The 20528-nt window shown below is 33.2% G+C and overlaps 1 protein-coding gene across 1 annotated transcript in view; it reads left to right on the top strand.

Annotated features, from left to right (window-relative positions):
• The window catches only part of LOC126891698 (nitric oxide synthase, salivary gland), a 1179385-nt gene that overhangs the window by 389667 nt on the left and 769190 nt on the right, over window positions 1-20528 (top strand). Inside the window, exon 3 of the mRNA XM_050660959.1 lies at window positions 8203-8383. Within this exon, the coding sequence (XP_050516916.1) occupies window positions 8207-8383 (177 nt within the window). The 5' untranslated portion in view covers window positions 8203-8206. The remainder of the gene's footprint in view (window positions 1-8202; window positions 8384-20528) is intronic.

The raw sequence follows: 20528 nt of genomic DNA, 5'->3' as shown, positions 1-20528 counted from the left end.
CTCTCCGTCATATTCATCTGTCTGGGTATTATTTACTTCTCTTCTATTTTCTCTTGGTCTGTCGGATCTGTTTCGGTTTTCTCGATATACCTGTTCATTTTGTCTACCATTATTTCTGTTTTCTTGATTTGAGCGTGTGGTGTTTCTATTCTGGTATTCTCGATTTCTGTCCTCATTCCATTGCCTATTTCTTTGTTCATAATTTCCTCTTCCGTTGTCTCTATTTTCGTTTTCCCTTCTGGGATTAAAATCTCGTCTTGTATAGTCCCTCCTATTTTGATTTCTATCTCTGTAATCTTGTTTTTCTCGGGGCCTGTAATCTTCTCGAGACCTTCTTGATTTTCTTTCTCTTAGACGTGATTCTCTTATTTGTAGGAATTGGCATAAACTATCTATGTCTTTGTAGTTTTGCAATGTGATATGGTCTTCCAGCGTTTCTTCGAAATGTCTTGCAATCAGTTCGACTAATTGTTCCGATGAGTAATTATATTGTAAATGTTTTGCGTTATAGTAAATTTGTAATGCATATGTCCTTTCTGATATACCCATCCTATCATTGTATTTCCCATTTTGCAATTCCTTGTTAATTTCCAATTGTTGGACTTTTCCCCAGAAATAATTCAAAAATTTTTGTTCAAATTGTTGCCAACTGTCAAATTCTTCTTCTTTGCAATCGAACCATAGGCTTGCTTCATTTTTGAGATGGTTTCTGATAGTTTCTTTTGCTGTTTCGAAATTTCCGATGTGCTGTATTTTCTTTTTCAGGCTATTTATGAACGGCACTGGGTGTAATCTTCTTACATCCCCGCCAAACCTTATCTTCACGTCATCTGTGCTATTTATAACCATTTCTCTTCTTTCTCCGACATTTTGTTGCGTCCGGTTTTCGGTGACTTGTTTTTCTACTTCTGTGATTCTTTTTTCCACTTCTTCTCTGTCTACTTGAATAGCATTTTCCAACTTATTTTCCAAATTTTCTAGTTCCTTTTTCTGGCCATTCGTTAACTCCTTTATTTTATCTTGAATTTTCATTTCATACTTTTCTATGCGTTCCTCCATTTTCTTGTTGTTCTCTTCTATGGCTTGTTTTGTTTCCTTCTGATTTTCTTGCATTATTCTTTTTGTTTCATCCATTTTTTGATCCAATTTTTGTTGTGTTTCATCCATTTTTCGTTGTGTTTCCTCCATTTTTTGATCCACTTTATCCATTTTCTTTGATGTTTCTTCCTGATTTTTCTCCATTGTTTGTTTTGTTTCTCTTTGATTGTCATCCAGTTTTTGTTGTGTTTCATCCATTTTCTGTTCCATTCTTTGTGACTGGAGTTGCATCATTTGTAATAATTTATCTATTCCTGATAATTCTTGCTGTTCTGATGCCATGATTGTCTTGTCTAAAATATCTTCTTGGTCTGAATTATTCTCTTGATTTGAATGTTCTTTTTGTTTTTTGTTGTCTTTGCTTTGGCTTCTTGTCACAGACATTTGTTTTCAAGAAGTACTGTCCCCGCCAAATATGAAATTTTACTAGTATGTTACCAAGACGACTTTTTCTCACCCAAATATTATAAATTGTCAATAAATATATCAAATGTAAATATCGTAAAATAAAATATTAAATCAGTTATGTAAAATTTGTACCTAAAGAGATCTAAAATTTTATGTTATCAAATGTAAGTATCTCACTTTTTACCACAGGCATATAAATTTTCAAATACCGGCTTTACTCTTTCTATCCTTCAAATTTGCCACTAGAAATACTTTACAATGCTTTCCACGTTGGACGACAGTTGATGTGATCTTGATTATTGATATGAGATAATATTCTTATATGTCACTTAATTTAATCAATGTATTAATACTAATCTAATTAATTAACCAGATCACATATCAATATGTTTTCAATCTCAGGGCGAATTATAAATTAATTACTTACTTTCGTGGCTTCTAAATATTTCTTAATGGTTCCTAATCGGGATAGAAAAGAAAAGAGTAAAAAAAATACACATATGGGTTACAATTATAATCAAAATATTTTTTATTTTATTTAAAAGGCAATCAATGCTTAATATTTGCTATTTCTTATTATTCTTAAACATAACATTTACAAATGGGAATCTTATTTCCTTTTGGTTTTCAATTGAAAGTTTTTATTAACATTTAACTATTAGGAGTTATTAGGAACAACTCTATTTAAGTTTGATGAAACTTTTCTGATATTATTGATTATGTTATTCAATTTTTTATGTGGAATTTAATACGAAAAACCCATACATTCATGTCCAAACAAATGAGACTGACCTTTTCCTGGTGAACTGAAAATGTCCTCACACAAGACCCGTTTCCTGCTATCCTTGGCTGCGATCAAACCTCGTCCTGGCTTCCAGTAATGTTCTCCTTTGAAAAACTAGCTCGTATAGCTCTCGTTCCTGCGTCTGTCGTGATGCTGTGTTCTACCTTTCTCGAAACTGCTATCAGCTACCGGGACACTCTTGGCTCAAGGAGGTTCTTTTACTCTCGACCTGGCCTACTTCTCGTTCCACGATAGATACTCCACACTCACGGAACTACATCGGCTTTTTCACTCTCCGTACACTACCGTCTACTACTCGACTTCACTTCTCGACAGCTCAAAACATTCTGATCTCACTTTCTCATCCATTCCCCTACTTTCTAAATATCCCTTCCAGATTCACAAATCAATCTTCCACCACCAACTCTCATTCGTAATATTCCTCAAAACCAATTTTTAATCTTTCTAAATATGCTTAATGGATTTCAAAAGAAAATATTTAATTCCCATTCTAAAATACTTTCTAACTATTTACAAATTTTAATGACCTATTCTCTCTTTCAAATGAGTCTTATTTAGCATAGGCTAATGATCGAAACCTTCCGCGAAAAACGATAATGAACTATCATCTATTTCACTGAGTTTTATTTAGCATAGGCTAATGATCGACCTTCCGAGAAGAACGATAATGGTACGCGTCATTCACTTTGTTTATCTAAGCACATTGTTCCGAGTTTCGTACGCTTATTCTAATCACTTCTTAAAATTAAATATAACAATTTGTCGTATACAGGTTGTTCTAAATTTATATGCCCGAGGTTGAGAAAATTAAAAATATTTTATATTAAAGTGAATTTTGTTTATAATTATCAAATTTTAATTTTTATATCCAATAGAAATATAACAATATATATCATGGACGAGGGGTTCACATGCGCATTCACTCTATCCCGATATTTTTCACTGTGTCGCTTTATTTCACTTTTGATGGTGGGGACTTCTAAGTCTTTTTCTATTACTGTATTTGGCACGTACCAGGGGGCATTGACTATTAATCTAAAAACTTTATTTTGGAACCTTTGAAGTGTTTCTAAATTTGAATGTGACGCTGTACCCTATAGCTGTATTCTATATGTCTAGATTGGTTTTAGAATTGATGTATAGACAAGTCATTTGTTTTGAATGGTCAGTTTAGATTTCCTGCCGATAATCCAGTATAGTTGCTGCATTCTAAGTCCTAGTTGTTTTTGCTAGTTGAATATATGTGTCCGCCATGTGAGGCGTTTGTCTAGGTGCATGCCTAAGTATTTCACGCTATCTGCTTGTGCAAATTGGTTGTTATTTAGATTCACTGGTGGACACTGATCTATTTTCATCGTGAATGTGACGTGTATTCATTTGGATTTATTCGCTTTTATTTTCCATTTTTTTAGCCATACTCCTATTTTGTTCAGGTTTGTTTGTAGGTTTCTTGTAGCTCCTGCAGGATTGTGATGGGAGGCTAGTATTGCTGTGTCATCAGCAAATGTTGATATTGTTGTTTGATCTGTAGTATTAATGTCTACCGTGTACAATAAATATCATATTGGGTCCAAGGTACTACCCTGTGGTACTCCAGATTCTATATGGTAGATGTTAGTATATTCAGACTGCTGTTTTACCAAGAAAAATCTGTTAGTTATGTATGATTTTAATAATGGATAAAATTTGTGAGGTAATCCATTTTTTAATTTATACAATAGTCCAGGATGCCTCATCTTATCAAAAGCTTAGCTAATATCTATGAATGCGGCTGAACAATACCTTTTCTTTTCTAAGTCATTGCTAATTTGTTTAAAGACTCTGTGGACTTGTTCTATTGTGCCATTTTTTGCTCTAAAGCTAAACTTTTAATATTGGCTCCATTAGCTTGATTAGAAGTTTCTCTAATATTTTTGATAAGATTGGCAAAATACTGATGGGTCTGTACGAGCATATTTTATTAGGGGTTTTGCCTTGGGAAGCATTATTGCTAAAATTATGGGTCGAGAATTTATCTTTCACCAACATAGCGACCGCACGTGGCCAGGATAATGTAAAATTATTTGATTACCCATAATATTCAAGTTATGAAGTGGCCAGCTAGGGCTGGCAAGATCATTGAATACATTTGGAAAATACTTGGGAAGCGCTTAAAGGATCGTCAGCCACTAAGAAACCTACAATATGTCAAGGAAGTTCCCGTGGAGGAATAGGAACAGCTACATCAAGAGACTATTCGAAATGTGCTGAAAGCATGTCTGGAAGTTCGGCCAGTTAGAAGAGCCCATGCACCCTATTGATTTTGTTTTAGAATAATTTTTAGCAACATCATCATCATCATCATAATTCAACCCGGATCTATCCACTGCTGGATATAGGTCTCCCTCAGTCTTCTCCATGCATTTCTGTCCTGTGCTGTCTGCATCCAGTTTCTATCGATCCGTTTGATGTCATCAGACCATCTGGTTGGCGGACGACCTCTACTTCGATATGCTTCTTGTCTTGGTCTCCAGTGTATTATTCGCTGTGTCCATATGTTATCCGACATTCTAGCTATGTGTCCAGCCCAGTTCCACTTTAAGGTCATAATTCTTTCTATGGCATCCGTCACTGCTGTTCTCCGTCTTATCTCCCTGTTCGCAATTCGATCCCGACGAGAAATGCCTAACATTGAGCGTTCCATGGCTCTTTGGGCAACATAAATTTTATTTCGTACTTTCTTGGTTACTGTTAAAGTTTCTGCACCATAGGTAAGTACTGGCAACACACACTGATCAAAGACTTGAATACATAGGTAGTTCTTTTGAGAACATAGGTAGTTCTGATTTAGGATATAGCTCAGCTTTCCGAATGCCACCCAAGTGAGTCCTATGCGGCGGATTAGTTCGCACGTTTAATTATCTCTTCCTATGCGTATCTCATGCCCTAAGTACTTATAAGAGTTGGTTTCTTCAATAAGCATTCCATTTATTGAAATCTTTTCGCTTAACACAAGTTTAGCAACGCTGCTATTAAAAACATAAATCGAATTTTTCACATTTTTGACCTAATATTTATTTTTTTTTTCATAAGAAAATTTATAGTTCAGTAACAAAAACTTTGCTATATTTATATCGAAAAGCTTTAGAGATAATTAAATAAAAATGATAAAGTTATAAAAAAAATTATGTAGTTCAAAACTACGAATACCTTTATAAGTGACTCCTTTTTCGTCTTTATCAGTGTATAATACTAAATAGAGTAACATAATTCAAGCCAAAAGTTATTATTTTTATGAAATAAGAAAATTGAAATAGGTGTGTATTTATAAATTTCCGTAATAGTCTGGGCTGATTATCGGAGAATAGGCCATTTTTGGGAAAAGTTATTTACCAGCAATTTTATTGCTGGAATCGAATCTTATGATTGTATATATTAATAATATAGGTATGCAAAGTCCGCAGATAGTGTGCTACTTTTTTTATAAACAAAATGGCGCCCGAAAATCGTGTTTTTTTCAATTTCTGCTCTATAACTTCAAATATTTTAAGTTTACACCAAAAACATCCAAATAAAAATTCACGGAAATTAAATTCTGCATAGAGACGTGTTTTTCCCGATTCACTTCGATGAAAACTTTCCCCGGAAAAAGCGGGCTTTTCCAACAAAATCTTTAATTTTCAACTAAAATTTTAGATAAGTAATTGTTAATAGATAATTAAATAACTTGGTAATGTAAAAGCCTTTTTCGTACGGATTATAATTCCAGAAGACGATGGAAATTGAATGAACAGTTTAGCAACGATTGAATTGTTAATTAAAAATATACGGTCGCTATAATAACGACAATAATTATGATGCATAAGAATAACTATGATTTTTTCATAAAAAGAAGGTATACCTATCTAATGTACTTTACTGAATTGAAATTGGACTATCTAAGCGGCCTCAGGAATATTTTAAATTTATAAAGAATTTTTTGGCTTATAAACAAATAGAATATCTCGGGAAATATTAAATGAAATTAAATTGTAAAAACAATATTCGAAAAATAGCGGCAGGACGCTTCTTTGAAAAGAAAAACGTTTAATTATGATGAGTAGTTCCTGAGATACAACTGATCAAAGTTGACCGGAATTTACGGCAAAGATATAAACAATAGGATCATAATTTTCAAACAATCGCCTTTTTATTTTTATCCTATTTCTCCACACCAATTTTCATATCCTTAAAATACTCATAACATATTATTATTATAATAAAAACTATCGATAATACCTGTGAAAATTGCCAAAAATAGCAAAATTCCAATCAAAAATTAGGTTGGAGAAAATGTAACCCTCCAAGTTCAAAATCGGTATACGTTAAAAAAATGCATTTTCTCGGCTTCCCATGGAGCAATTTGCTTCATTCTTTTTTTGTTTCCAAGTAACTCGAGTAGAGCCATCGAACTAACGCATTATTAAATGTCACACTTGCTTTTGTTTTGTTATAATAATTTAATTTATTTATTATAAAACAAAATTTAAATTTGTTTAAATAAAAATTGTTTAAATAATTATACAGCTTTCAAATGAGAATATTTTTGTTTTTAACTTTAAAAGGTACACTTGTAGTAAGTTTATTTAAAAAAAAGCCTACAACTGGAAAAAATATGTAGTTTTCTGTTCTTATAAATAAATTAATCTATTATAACAAAACAAAAGCAAGTTTGACATTTAATAATGCGTTAGTTCGATGGCTCTACTCGAGTTATTAGGGAACAAAAAAAGAATGAAGGAAATTGCTCCATGGGAAGCCGAGAAAATGCATTTTTTTAACGTATACCGATTTTGAACTTTGAGGGTTACATTTTCTCCAACCTAATTTTTGATTTAAATTTTGCTATTTTTGGCAATTTTCACACGTATTATCGATAGTTTTTATTATAATAGTATATGTTATGAGTATTTTAAAGATATGAAAATTGGTGTGGAGAAAGAGGACAAAAATAGAAAGGTGACGGTTTGAAAATTATGATCCTATTGTTTATATCTTTGCCGCAAATTCCGGTCAACTTTCACCGGTTGTATCTCAGGAACCACTGGTCATAATTAAACGTTTTTTCTTTTAAAAGCAGCGTCCTGCCGCTGTTTTTCGAATACCGTTTTCAGAATTTAATTTAGTTTAATATTTCTTGAGATATTCTATTTCTTTATAAGCCAAAAAATTGTTTAAAATATTCCTGAGGCCGCTTAAATAGTCCAATTTCAATTCTGTAAAGTACTTTAGATAGGTACAGTGTCTTTTTATGAAAAAATCATAGTTATTCTTATGCATCATAATTATTGTCGTTATTATAGCGACCGTAAATTTTTAATTAACAATTCAATTGTTGCTAAACTGTTCATTCAATTTCCATCGGCTTCTGGAATTGTAATCCATACGAAAAGGGCTTTTACATTACCAAGTTATTTAATTATTAATTAACAATTACTTATCTAAAGTTTTAGTTGAAAATTAAAGATTTTGTTGGAAAAACCCGCTTTTTCCGGGGAAAGTTTTCGTCGAAGTCAGTCGGGGAAAACACGTCTCTATGCAGAATTTAATTGCGGAGAATTTTATTTGGGTGTTTTTGGTCTAAAGTTAAAATCTTTGGAGTTATAGAGCAAAAATTGAAAAAAACACGATTTTCGGGCGCCATTTTGTTTATAAAAAAAGTAGCACACTATCTGCGGACTGTGCAAAGCTATATTATTAATACATACAATAATAAGATTCGATTCCAGCAATAAAATTGCTGGTAAATAACTTTTCCTTGTATTTTGCTAATTAGCCCAGAGTATAAAGCTTTGCACGTAGTTTACTCGATATTGAATTAACTTAACTCCGTTTAACTATATTTCTAACAGTGTGTTTTTTTTTGTTTACAGAAAAATGTCCATGCTAAACAGCAATCACGTGCAACAGGGGCCGTTGAAACAGAACGGCACTATTGTTACGTCTCCGCTGAACCATTTGCCGGAGATTCCGCTGAAAAAACCGATTCGCCTCAAAAATATCGCTTCGAAGAATGAAACGTTCGACTCGCTACATCTCTCCGGTGTCAACGAGGTAAGTGTAAGTTTTCTTTAACACGAACTGTTTAGGCAACGTCAGAAAAGCAAGAAATCTGATTGTTTAATATAAACCACCAAAATTATGCTCATTTGCATCACCAAACCGCCAAAAAATTTATTTATCCCGATCAGGGAAAACCTCCAAAAAAATAAAGGAAGTATAAAAATTTGGCAAAAGGTAGTTGAAATTGTTTATTATTATATAAAAAAAGTTTACAATTCTACATCCCCTCATTTTACAATTGGAAAATACGGGGTGAAAAATTTTTTCTCGGTGGTGAAAAAATATACGTTCAAAATAAGTCCGGAATTGGAGAAAATGACTAATTCTAAGTAACTTTTGTTCTATAGAGTTTTTTCACTCATTCAATACTTTTCGAGTTATTTGCGAGTGAATGTGTTCATTTTAACAAAAAAAAAATGTTTTTGGACGGTTCTTCGGAGATAACTTAAAAAGTAAGTATTTTAGCGAAAAAATATTCTTAGTAAAAATATAGCTTATAAAAAACTGAAAAAAAAATGGTGTATGGGTGAGGTCTGCAGACCCAGTAGAAATAGAGTTGCAGCTAATGAAATGTAGGTTCTTCTTTTTCAAATTTCAAATCGAATATTTCAATGTGAAATAACCAAAAAATAGAGCAATTTTTGGGGAAAAATCATTACAACTTTTTTAAAGTGTTTAAAAAAAGGTTTATTTTTGTTTAAAAAAAAACTTCTAACATTAAAAGTAAGTGAGTTACGCTCAAAACATTGTTGGTGTCTTTTATTTTTTGATAAAAAAATGGCGAAAGTCACCCCTTAATTAGCTTCTCAAATAAAATTAATCGTTACCGCTTTACAAGTTACTTTTCTTATGTATTGTTTATATTATCTATAAGTTTCAATAGTTCATAGTGCGCAGTAGTGAAAAAAATTGAGTTTAAAATAAAACATTTTTTTTATTTTGAAAAAAATCGTAATGGTTTATGGAATTAACATAAAAACAATTAGGAATACCAAAAATCTCAAAGAGTAATAAAATAGGTTTTGCTTTTCTGAATATTTTTAATTTTTTGTTTTCTTGTTAGACAAAAATTGGTTATGCTATGGCTGTTCAAAATTTGCCTAAACTCGTGATTAATTACTCGTTCAAGCCATTTTAACTACAGCTTTTTCAAAACGAAGCACTTTGAACCGATGAAACTTACAGATAATATAAATAATACATAGACAAATTAACTTGTGAAGTGGCAATGTTAAAACATATATACGTGATGCTAATTAGGGGGTGATTTTCGCGATTTTTTTACCAAAAAATAAAAGGAACCAACAATATTTGGAGCGCAATTCACTTACTTTTAATATTAAAAGTTTTTTTTTAAACAAAAATAAACCTTTTTTAAACACTTTAAAAAAGTTAAAATGAATTTTCCTCTAAAAGTGCTCCGTTTTTGGGTTATTTCACATTGAAATATTCGATTTGGAATTTTACGAAGAAGGACCTACTTTTCATTAGCTGTCACTCTGCTTCTACTGGGTCTAGAGACCTCATGTATACACTATTTTTTCAATTTTTGATGGGCTATATTTTTACTACGAATATGTTTTTCGCTAAAATACTTACTTTTTGAGTTATCTCCGAAAAACCGTCCGAAAACATGTTTTATTTTGTTAAACATGAACATATTCACTCGCAAACAACTCGAAAAGTATTGACTTAGTGAAAAAACTCTATAGAAGAAAAGTTGTTTAGAATTAGACATTTTATCCAATTCCGGTCTTATTTTGAATGTATTTTTTCATCTTCGAGGGGGGGGTATTCCACTTCATTTTTGTAAAATGGGGGATGTAGAATTATAAACTTTTCCTTATATAATAATAGACAATTTCAACTACCTATTCCCAAATTTTCTTTCTTCCTATATTGTTTTTTTGGTCAGATTGTTCTTTGATCGTGCTAATTTTCTCGTGAACGGAAAAACAGATTACGATATTTCTTTTATTATTGAAGTTATACTTCTTTAGGCGCGTTTGGAGTAAATTTATATGTGCGCGAATTCATCAATAATCTTGGTCCTGGGCGCAGCTGAAACGTTATACGTGCTCTGATTGGGTAATTGCAATGACCTGTCAACAATTGTTTAATATGTCGGTTATTTTATTAATACGTCAATGTTTATGGGTAAACAAATGTTGTTTATATTAGTTTTTTTTGTTGTGAGGACACAGACAAAAGCAAGTTTATAATTGTAGTGGCTATTTATATAGTTTTTAAAAGCAACAGGTACGTAATTGTAGATGTTTCGGTATTGTAATAAAAAATTACATAGTTAGGTACTTACCTATTTGGAAAATGAAAAATGTAGCTACCTAGTAGGTAATGCTTTGATTTACATAATTTGATTACCAACAAAATTTCTACCAATCTTCATCTAGTATTTTGTTTTCTTACTCTATGTTTTGTTGTAATTTAATAGTTTAATTCCACAAAAATCAAACTAATTTTTAATTAAATTCAGAACTGTCAAACAGTAAAACATTCAGTTGGCCTATCTTCTCACATGACGGATATGTGTAAATGGGTACATGAGTAGAGGCTTCGATTACAAATCTAAGCTCGGATGCGTGAATTGTTTGGTGAAAGAATCATTCAGCCTTTAGTAATTTAGAGAGTTAGTTAAATCTTAAATTGTGTAGCTGATTGAGGACCCCGTTTTTGATTGCTCAAAATAACTAAAGTGCGTAAAATTAGCCGGACATCCCAGCTAAGTGACTTCGAGAGGGGTTGTATTGTCGGGTTGCGTGAAGCCAGTCTATAAATAAAAGAAGTTGCTACACAGTATGGTGCAAATGAAATGAATAAATTCGTTATTTCCTAAGCCGGCGACTTTAAGGAAAAATCCTGAAACAGGTTAGTCCATTGAAATGCTACATTTAGGGTTGCATTTCTTAGAGGTGTCAATTTTATTTTTTTTTAATGTGTAGTGGGTTTTAGTAGAAGCTTCAGTTTAGGTTTTTGGGATCGCCACCCTTGTCCCCCGGCCGCCATCTTGGAAAAAGTGGTGCAAAGGGTTTTCGAGCTGTATCTCCTAAATTAGCAACCCTACAAAAAATTTAATTGCACATAAAATGTAGCAAATTAAGTTTTATATAATTTTATATCTATTACTTTTTATCAACAAGTGACCGACAAAAAAGTTATAAACAAAAATAAGAGAAAATTTTTTAAGAAGTTTCCTTTTGGAGGTTATAACTTTTTATCCGTTCATTTCACAATAAAATAACATAACGATTTTGTAGAGGATTTTTCAACGAACAATTTCCACTATATAGTTGTTTATTTTTATTTATTTATCTAGGTTTTACAGCGCTCCAAACTTGACCAGATTCTCGAATTTTCATAGGACTACAATAAAAGGAAAACCTTAGGCTTACTTTTCTATCTATGCACATATACAGAGAAGGGCTAAATGATGGAATAAATTAATTTTCTCTAAAATGGACGACTTTGGAGAAAAATCCCGAAACAGGTCGATTTTGATTTTTAAATTACAATTTTTTGGCATATATTTCATACTAGTGACGTCATTCATCTGGGCGTGATGACGTAATCGATGATTTTTTTAAATGAGAATAGGTGCAGTGTGGCACCTCATTTGAAAGGGTGTTCAATTCTCTATTCAATAATATAAACATTAATATCATTATTTATACAGGGTGGCCAAAAAATAAATTTTTGAATTAAATTAATTGACGAAAAAAGAAGAATGTATGCAATTTATTTAACTCAAAATACATTCTATCACTTTCAGAAAATAGGAAATAATGTTTATTTGGCAAATAAACATTGCTTTTCGCTTAAATTAAATGTTCAAACTGCCAAGTGGTAGGTGGGAGGCTGTTTGTGATTTAATTTAAGCGAAAAGAAATGTTTATTTGTGAAATAAGCATTTTTTTCTATTTACTGACAGCAATGCAATGTATTTTTAGTTAAATAAATTACATACATTCTTCTTTTTGCGTCAATTAATTTAATTCAAAAATTATTTTTTTGGTCACCCTCTATAAATAATGATATTATTATTTCATCATCATTCTCTTTGCCTTATCCCTATGCGGGGTCGGCTTCCCTAATTGCATTTCTCCACACAATTCTGTCTTGGGTCATATCAATGTTAATCCCCTTTACCAACATGTCCTGCCTTATCGCCTCCCCCCAGGTATTCTTTGGTCTTCCTCTCCTACTCCTTCCAGGAATCTGCACTTCAGCTATTCTTCGTATTGGGTGATTAACGTCTCGACGTTGAACATGACCGAACCATCTTAACCTATGCTCTCTCATTTTGGCATCAATTGGTGCCACACCTAGACTTCCCCTAATATACTCATTTCTAATTTTATCCTTCTTTGTCACTCCACTCATCCATCTAAGCATTCTCATTTCCGCCACATGCATTCGTTGTTCCTCTTTCTTTTTCACTGCCCAACATTCAGTCCCGTACATCATAGCCGGTCTTATGGCTGTTTTATAGAATTTTCCCTTCAGCTTCATTGGAATTTTTCTGTCACACAACACACCACTCGCTTCTTTCCACTTCATCCATCCAGCCCTAATTCTACTGCATGCATCTCCATCTATTTCTCCATTACTCTGTAATACCGATCCTAGGTACTTAAAACTATTGCTTTTCACAATCATTTCACCATCCAAAGATACCATTTTATTTGTAGTAGCTCCATCTTTAAATGAACATTCCAAATACTCTGTTTTTGTCCTACTAAGTTTTAAACCTTTTTCCTCCAGAGCTTGTCTCCACTGTTCCAGTTTTTGTTCTAAGTCTCTTTCACTATTTCCTACTAACACGACATCATCAGCATACATTAAGCACCATGGAATGTTACCCTGTAGTTTCGCTGTTATCTGGTCCAAAACTAATGAGAATAAATACGGACTAAGCACAGAGCCTTGGTGCAATCCTACTTTCACATGAAATTTATCAGTCTCTCCCACACCTGTCCTAACACTAGTCGTTACTCCCTCATACATATCCCTCACAATCTTTACATATTCACCAGGGACTCCTTTCTTATTGAGTGCCCACCACAGAATCTCTCGAGGAACTCTATCATATGCTTTCTCAAGATCAATGAATACCATATGAGCGTTTGTTTCTTTACTCCTGTATTTTTCCATCAACTGCCTTATAATGAAAATTGCATCTGTTGTTGATCTACCCTGCATAAAGCCAAATTGATTCTCGGATATTTCGGTCTCTTCACGTATCCGTCTGTCAATTACTCTTTCCCATATTTTCATGGTGTGGCTAAGCAGTTTTATAGCCCTGTAGTTTGTACATTGTTGTATATCTCCCTTGTTTTTGTAAACAGGTACCAGTATACTGCTTCTCCATTCGTCTGGCATTTGTCCGACTTCCATAATTCTATTAAATAGACCTGCTAGCCACCTTGTTCCTGTCTCTCCCAATGCTCTCCATACTTCCCCAGGAATATCATCTGGTCCTACCGCTTTTCCTTTCTTTATTTTTTGAAGCGCTTGAGCCACTTCCTCGTTGGTTATTTTGGTGACCATTGCTGCTACTGTCTCCGTTGACTCTACAGGCTGTCTGTCAAATTCTTCATTTAATAAGCTGTCAAAGTACTTTCTCCATCTCTTTTTGACTTCCCTTTCGTGAACTAGTATTTTATTATTTTCATCTCGGATACATCTAATCTGATTAAAATCTTTTGCTTTCCTTGCTCTCTGTTTGGCTATTTTATATATCTTCGTTTCGCCTTCCCTGGTATCAAGTTGATCATATAGGTTTGAATACGCTTCTGCTTTGGCTTTTGCTACTGCTCCTTTCGCTTCCTTTTTCGCCACCATATAGTTTTGAAGATCTGTGTCGGATCTGGTTTCTTGCCACTTTTTATATAATTTTCTCTTCTCTTTTATTTTTCCTTGTACTTCGTTTGACCACCACCAAGTCTCTTTATCCTCAAACTTTTTTCCTGACGTTTTCCCAAGTATTTCAATAGCAGTCTCTCTTATACTACTGGCCATTTTTCTCCAAATTGTATTAGGGCTTCCTTTCATGTTCCAACATATTTTTTTCTACTATTCTTCTCCTGAATAGACCTTCTTTCTCATCTTTCAGCAGCCACCATTTGATTTTTTGTGGTCCTCTCCGATATTTTTTTTTAGTTTCGCTTTTTACTTCGATGTCCAGAACAAGCAGCTTATGTTGTTGGCTTACTGTCTCACTCACTATTACCTTGCAGTCCTTGCATTCACGTATGTCTTCTTTCCTTATCATGAAGTAGTCTATTTGGGATTGATGTTGTCCACTTTTGTAGGTAATAAGTTGAGTTTCTCTCTTTTTAAAGAATGTGTTAACAATCGCCATATCCAATGCTGTTGCTAATTCAAGCATGTCATCTCCAGCTTCATTTCTAGTTCCAAAGCCTAATCCCCCATGTATTGTTTCATATCCTGTCTTGGTTTGGCCCACATGTGCATTGAAATCACCTCCTATTATAACTTTCTCCTCTGCTGGAATATCACTCAGTACGTCTCCTAATTGATCATAGAAAGCTCTTCTTTCATTCTCACCCAGACCTGTTTGGGGAGCATACACACAAACAACATTCAATACCTCTTTATCAATTACAAATTTCACTGACATCATTCTATCACTCGTTCTTACAACTTCTACTACGTTATCTTTCATTTCACTATCAGCAATTATACCAACTCCATTTCTAGTGTTACTACTCCCTACATACCACATGATATTATTATTTATATTACTGAATAGAGAATTGAACACCGTTTCAAATGAGGTGCCACACGACCCCTATTCCCATTTAAAAAAATCATTGATTACGTCATCACGCCCAGATTTATGACGTCACTAGTATGAAATATATGCAAAAAAATTGTAATTTAAAAATAAAAATCGACCTGTTTCGCGATTTTTCTCCAAAGTGGTCCATTTTAGACAAAATTAATTTATTCCATAATTTAGCCGCTCTCTGTATATTTATTTATTATGATTTTAACATTCCTTTGCTATTATTATTCTCTGGCCTTGAATCTAGGATAAAAATATATGTACACAATAAATAAATAAAAACAATGTTTTTAACTCTGCATGTGTTCATAAAACGTGTTAATGTTATCAATATTTTCATTCGGAGGATAATTTTAATGAGGTGTTTACTTTATATAATTAATTTTAAATTATTTCGGATTACTGGCTTTGGTGTAGCTTCGTATTTGCGTTACCCCAATTTTATTGTCAAATAATTCCTGTTGCCTCATCCTGAATGTCTGAATGGCTTTATTTACACTCCATTTCAAGGATTTGATAGGCAAATATAAAATATAAGCTGTTGTGTTCTCATAGTTAATTATTCATCGCGTTTCAGCATATCGGCTTCTGTTTGATGGAGCCGTTGTCTTGTGTTTATTCAGTAGTAAAATATTAAGGGGGTATAGTTCTTAGAAGCCTATATAAGATTTCTGTACATGTCAAAGAATCAACAAAAGTCAGATAAAAAATATGTTATTAATTGTGTTATACAATTAATGTATTGTGCAAAAAATATGAATGAACATTGTATATTTGGTCAAATGATTTAGAAAAAGTCGATGTTTTAGTTTTGTCTTGTTGGCAAGCATGTCGGATCTAACATTATTGCAGTCACAACGAAGCAAACAAGAAAATTGATGCCAGATTTGAATGTAATATTAAAATCTAAGTAAAAAACCAAGTTGTCAATTAAATATCACATAAAACAACATCCAAAAATGTTATTCTACATCCCACCAGACTTAAAACAATGTGAACCTCTTCTGATAACGCCTCCGAGGCTTCTACAATTTGCAAGGCATAACGGATACTGAGACTTAGGAAGATGAGGGAATTTTACAATTTATAACTCACGTCCATTACAATTTATATGTCACGAGAATGGTTCCCTTCGTACTCCAATCAGAGTAAACATATAAATCAAAAATGAATAACCATTTTCAATTTAGTTGCAACACGAAACTACAGCCGCATCATTATTCCAGTTCAATCAGAGAGTACAGCAAGCACCTCTACCGGTTTCGAAACTTACTAGTCTCTCATCAGGAGGCACATATTCTGCTCTCTCTGACCCAACTAGGACAAACCCCGGCGGGCAGTCACAGATTGCAACGAACTAAATGGCAGGGATGCCCTAGCGGCAACTGCTAGCCAAAAATTAAGTTTTCAATCTAATAGCACATTTTTTTGGGTTCTCCATCTGCTCTTCTTTCCATTTAGCACAACGTAGAAGCGTCTATTACACAACAGTGATCTAATGATATTTACCAGGTCATAGTCAAGCACAGTGTTATAGATCTTAGTTAGCAAGGTTCTGTGGTTTATCTTATCGTAGGCCGCTGTGAGGTCTATCAAGGCTACTCCCACTATCTCCCTCTGCTCAAGTCCCTCCTCTATGTGCTCTGTTAGGTTTAGCACTTGGCCTGTGCATGATTTACCTGGTCTGAAGCCTGCTTGTTGTGGGATTAGTTTTGCATCTAATGTTTCCTGGATAAATGATATAGAAGAGATATCGGACGGTAGCTACTCGGTAGTTCAGGGTCTTTACCAGGTTTCAGAACGGCTACAACTTTTGATTTACGCCACATTTGTGGAATCTGGTAGGTAGAGCGACAGATGTTAAATAGATCGAGCACCCATTGCCTCGCTTTTTGCCCGAAGTGTTTTATCTGCTCTGTTAGGATTTCGTCCACCCCAGGGGATTTTCCATTTTTCATACAGTCAATACCATTTTTAAGCTCTTCGATGGTAAATGGGTTTCGCAAGAGAGTTGTTTCCTGGTCTTGAGTTCTTATAATCTTTGGCGTTTTGCAACGATTGTTTGTTTTGCCATTCAGAAGCAGTTGGTGGGCTATCTGATTTGGCGTTATTGCACATGGCTCCTTCACCTCTGTGGGATCACCATTAAATTTTTTGATCATATTCCAAGCCTGCTTACTACTGTGCGTCATATCCATTTTACTTAAAGTCTCGCTCCACCGTTCTTGTCTGGAGGCGCTTAGTATTTGCTGCAGTCTCTCCCCTATCTCTGCCGTAACTTCGCTAAATAAGTATTTACTATATTCTTCGGTGTATTACTGTTAAATAAAATGAGCTTCCATCAAGTAACAGTCAAATGATTTTAGTTAGAACAATACAGCAAATAAGACAATATAATATTTTGTTGTTTGAATCTATTTTCTTGTGGCATTTTTGCAATTAAATAGTTTTGATGGGATAGTATCGCGAGATTTTTCCTGGTTTTCCCTCGTGGTTTACTATGGAATCTATTTATAGCGCGAGAATTTTACTGTCACCATTGCATGTGGTTGTCTTTTTAAAGACAGATCACATGTTATGAATTTTGTGACGGATATTCTTGAGTTGGGGTTGATTTCATTTAATCAAATGAACTATCTTTCAATAAAGTCGTCATAGGAACGCAACTCATAAATATTGGCAATATCATTTTAAAGTCTTCTACTTTAAAATGTATAATATATGTCTGCAACAACATTTTTGTTTAATTGATTAATATTTTTTGTATTTTGACAACGACACCCGATCTGGGCGTCGAAACGTTAATAAAGTCATTTTTTAGTAAAATTGTGGCTTATTTCCCATTAAAACTAGTTAATAATATTTTGTAATTAATTGATGTGTGAAAATAACCATCTTTGCCACATTTTCCACACATATTTTGTTATTATCACCAATGACTGATCTACTGATTGGATTAGGAATTTATTTTAGGCGATTTTTAAAACAAATCTTATAACATAGTCTTCTTTTTAGGCTATAAACTAAATCCCGTGTTTGTTCCTTGTTTTAAATTTTAACTTTTTTACTGTAGCTTCTTTTTTCTATCAAAAACGCATCATTAATTATTAATCTAGAATCCAAAATCCCATAAATCTCCAGGTCGGATCTAATGCAACATTATCTGCATTGCTGATTCGTTAATAGAAGAAATATAATTCATTATTGAGAAAAGTGCACTCTCAGATCACTTTCAGTATTTTTTGCGTTTATTCCATTAAATTAACGAATTACAAAAACAATAATAACTTTAAAATCTTTTTTGCTACTAAATCTTATTTCGTATTTTCGTACTGCCCGGAATTTTTGTCCTGAAATAGTTTTCGTATTAGGCCTGGATCCCGCGTAACAAGAAACTTTATTTAATAATAAGCTGATAATTTGTTAATAGCTTAACGGTGTCTACTCAGACAAAATTAATGAGTTTATTCAGTTCCGCACTTATTTTGAACGTACGTTTTTGCATCCAAAAGTGCACAAAAATGTCAAAATCGCTATATTAAAGGTCAAATTGTGTTATTCTGGAGGTGGTTTTAGGGTCAGTGAACACGAATAGAATAGAATAGAATAGAAATATGCTTTATTGTCATGAAAAATTTAACAATTTTATCGACAAGAATCATAAATAAGAACAATAACAAATAACAAATACAATTTACTAAAATTATATAAATCGTCTATATAAATAAAATATAATGAAGAGAAACAAAAAACAGTAACAATATATTGCAAAATTTAAAAAAAAATTGCAAATTGCATAATCTACCTTATATTAAGAAAGTTAAGTTAAGCTGCTGCATATGACACTCAAATATAGATTACACTAATAAATAAGAATACTATACTTTCTTAGTTATTGGTTAAGAAACTCTGCTGTTGAATAATATGGTCTTTCAGATAAATAGGCTTTAGTCATTTTACGGAACTTGGGGAAAGGTGTTGCAGATTTAAGTTGTAGAGGGAGATGGTTGTAAAGTTTTTTTGCAAAATATAATATAGATTTCTTTAATAACACACTGGACGGGATCGGTAAATAGATGTCAAATGTAGAATTTCTGGTGGAATAGTTATGTCTAGGTCTTGCTAGAAAGCAGATGTTTACCAATTAAGCAAACAGTTTCTAAAATATATAAAGAAGGTAGTGTTAGAATTCTGTGACCTTTGATGAAGCTTCTGCAATGTGTTGTTCTTCTGAGACCAAACAGATATATTATTGCTCTTTTTTGTAATTTAAAAATAACATCAGATTCGGCAGCAGTACCAGAACCCCAAAAAGGGAGACCATATCGAAGATGTGACTCGAACAAAGAAAAGTATGTTATTTTGGAAGAGGCTAAATTAATTTCCTTCGAAACAGATCTTATTGCAAAGCAAGCTGAGGATAGTTTCTTGCTTAACACATCAATATGAAGGGACCATTTAAGGTTGCTATCTAAAAAAATACCAAGAAACTTTACAGAATCAACGATACTGATCTGACTGTTATGGAGAGGTAAGGGTTGAACAGCTCCTTTGTAGGATAATTCTACTGTTTTATCTACGTTAAAAGAGAGTAAATTTGAATCGGATCAGGATTTTATTGCGAGTAGATCAGAAGTTATAGTAGCATGAAGATTTGCGATATTTGAGTTGCTCCAAGTGATACTGGTATCATCAGCAAAAAGAAAAACTTTTCCCTCGATTTTTAAGCTAGTGATGTCATTAATAAAGACAAGTAAAAGTAGAGGACCCAATACTGAACCTTGTGGCACCCCACATACAACATTTTTGAGACTAGAGTCTGTATCATTTGCTCTAACCAGTTGTTTCCTATTATCCAAGTAAGGTTGAAACCAATTCGAAGTAATACCTCGAATTCCATAGAAATTTACTTTTTTTATCAAAATGTCGTGATTCACACAATCAAAAGCTTTGGCATAATCACAAAAACAGTGGCAGTGTGCAGATTATTGTTTAATGCTTGATAAACCTCATGTAGTACAGAAAACATGGCATCTGTGGTACATTTATTATTTAAAAAGCAGAACTGATTTTGTGATAAAATATTGTTATCAACAAGAAAGACATAAGTTGGGCTTTTATGAGTCTCTCAATAATTTTGGAGAGTACCGGTAGTAATAGGTCTGTAATTGCAGGCATTTGATTTTTCACCACCCTTATGAAGAGGAATAATGATGGCCGTCTTTAGGCACTCTGGAAATTTACCTTTCTCAAAAGAATCATTAATTAGAGAGATGAGGACTCCCAACACACTGTCTGGGAGATTTGAGA

This window comes from Diabrotica virgifera, chromosome 9 (assembly GCF_917563875.1).
Source record: "Diabrotica virgifera virgifera chromosome 9, PGI_DIABVI_V3a".
Classification (NCBI taxonomy): domain Eukaryota; kingdom Metazoa; phylum Arthropoda; class Insecta; order Coleoptera; family Chrysomelidae; genus Diabrotica; species Diabrotica virgifera.
This window is presented reverse-complemented; position numbering and strand designations above follow the sequence as displayed.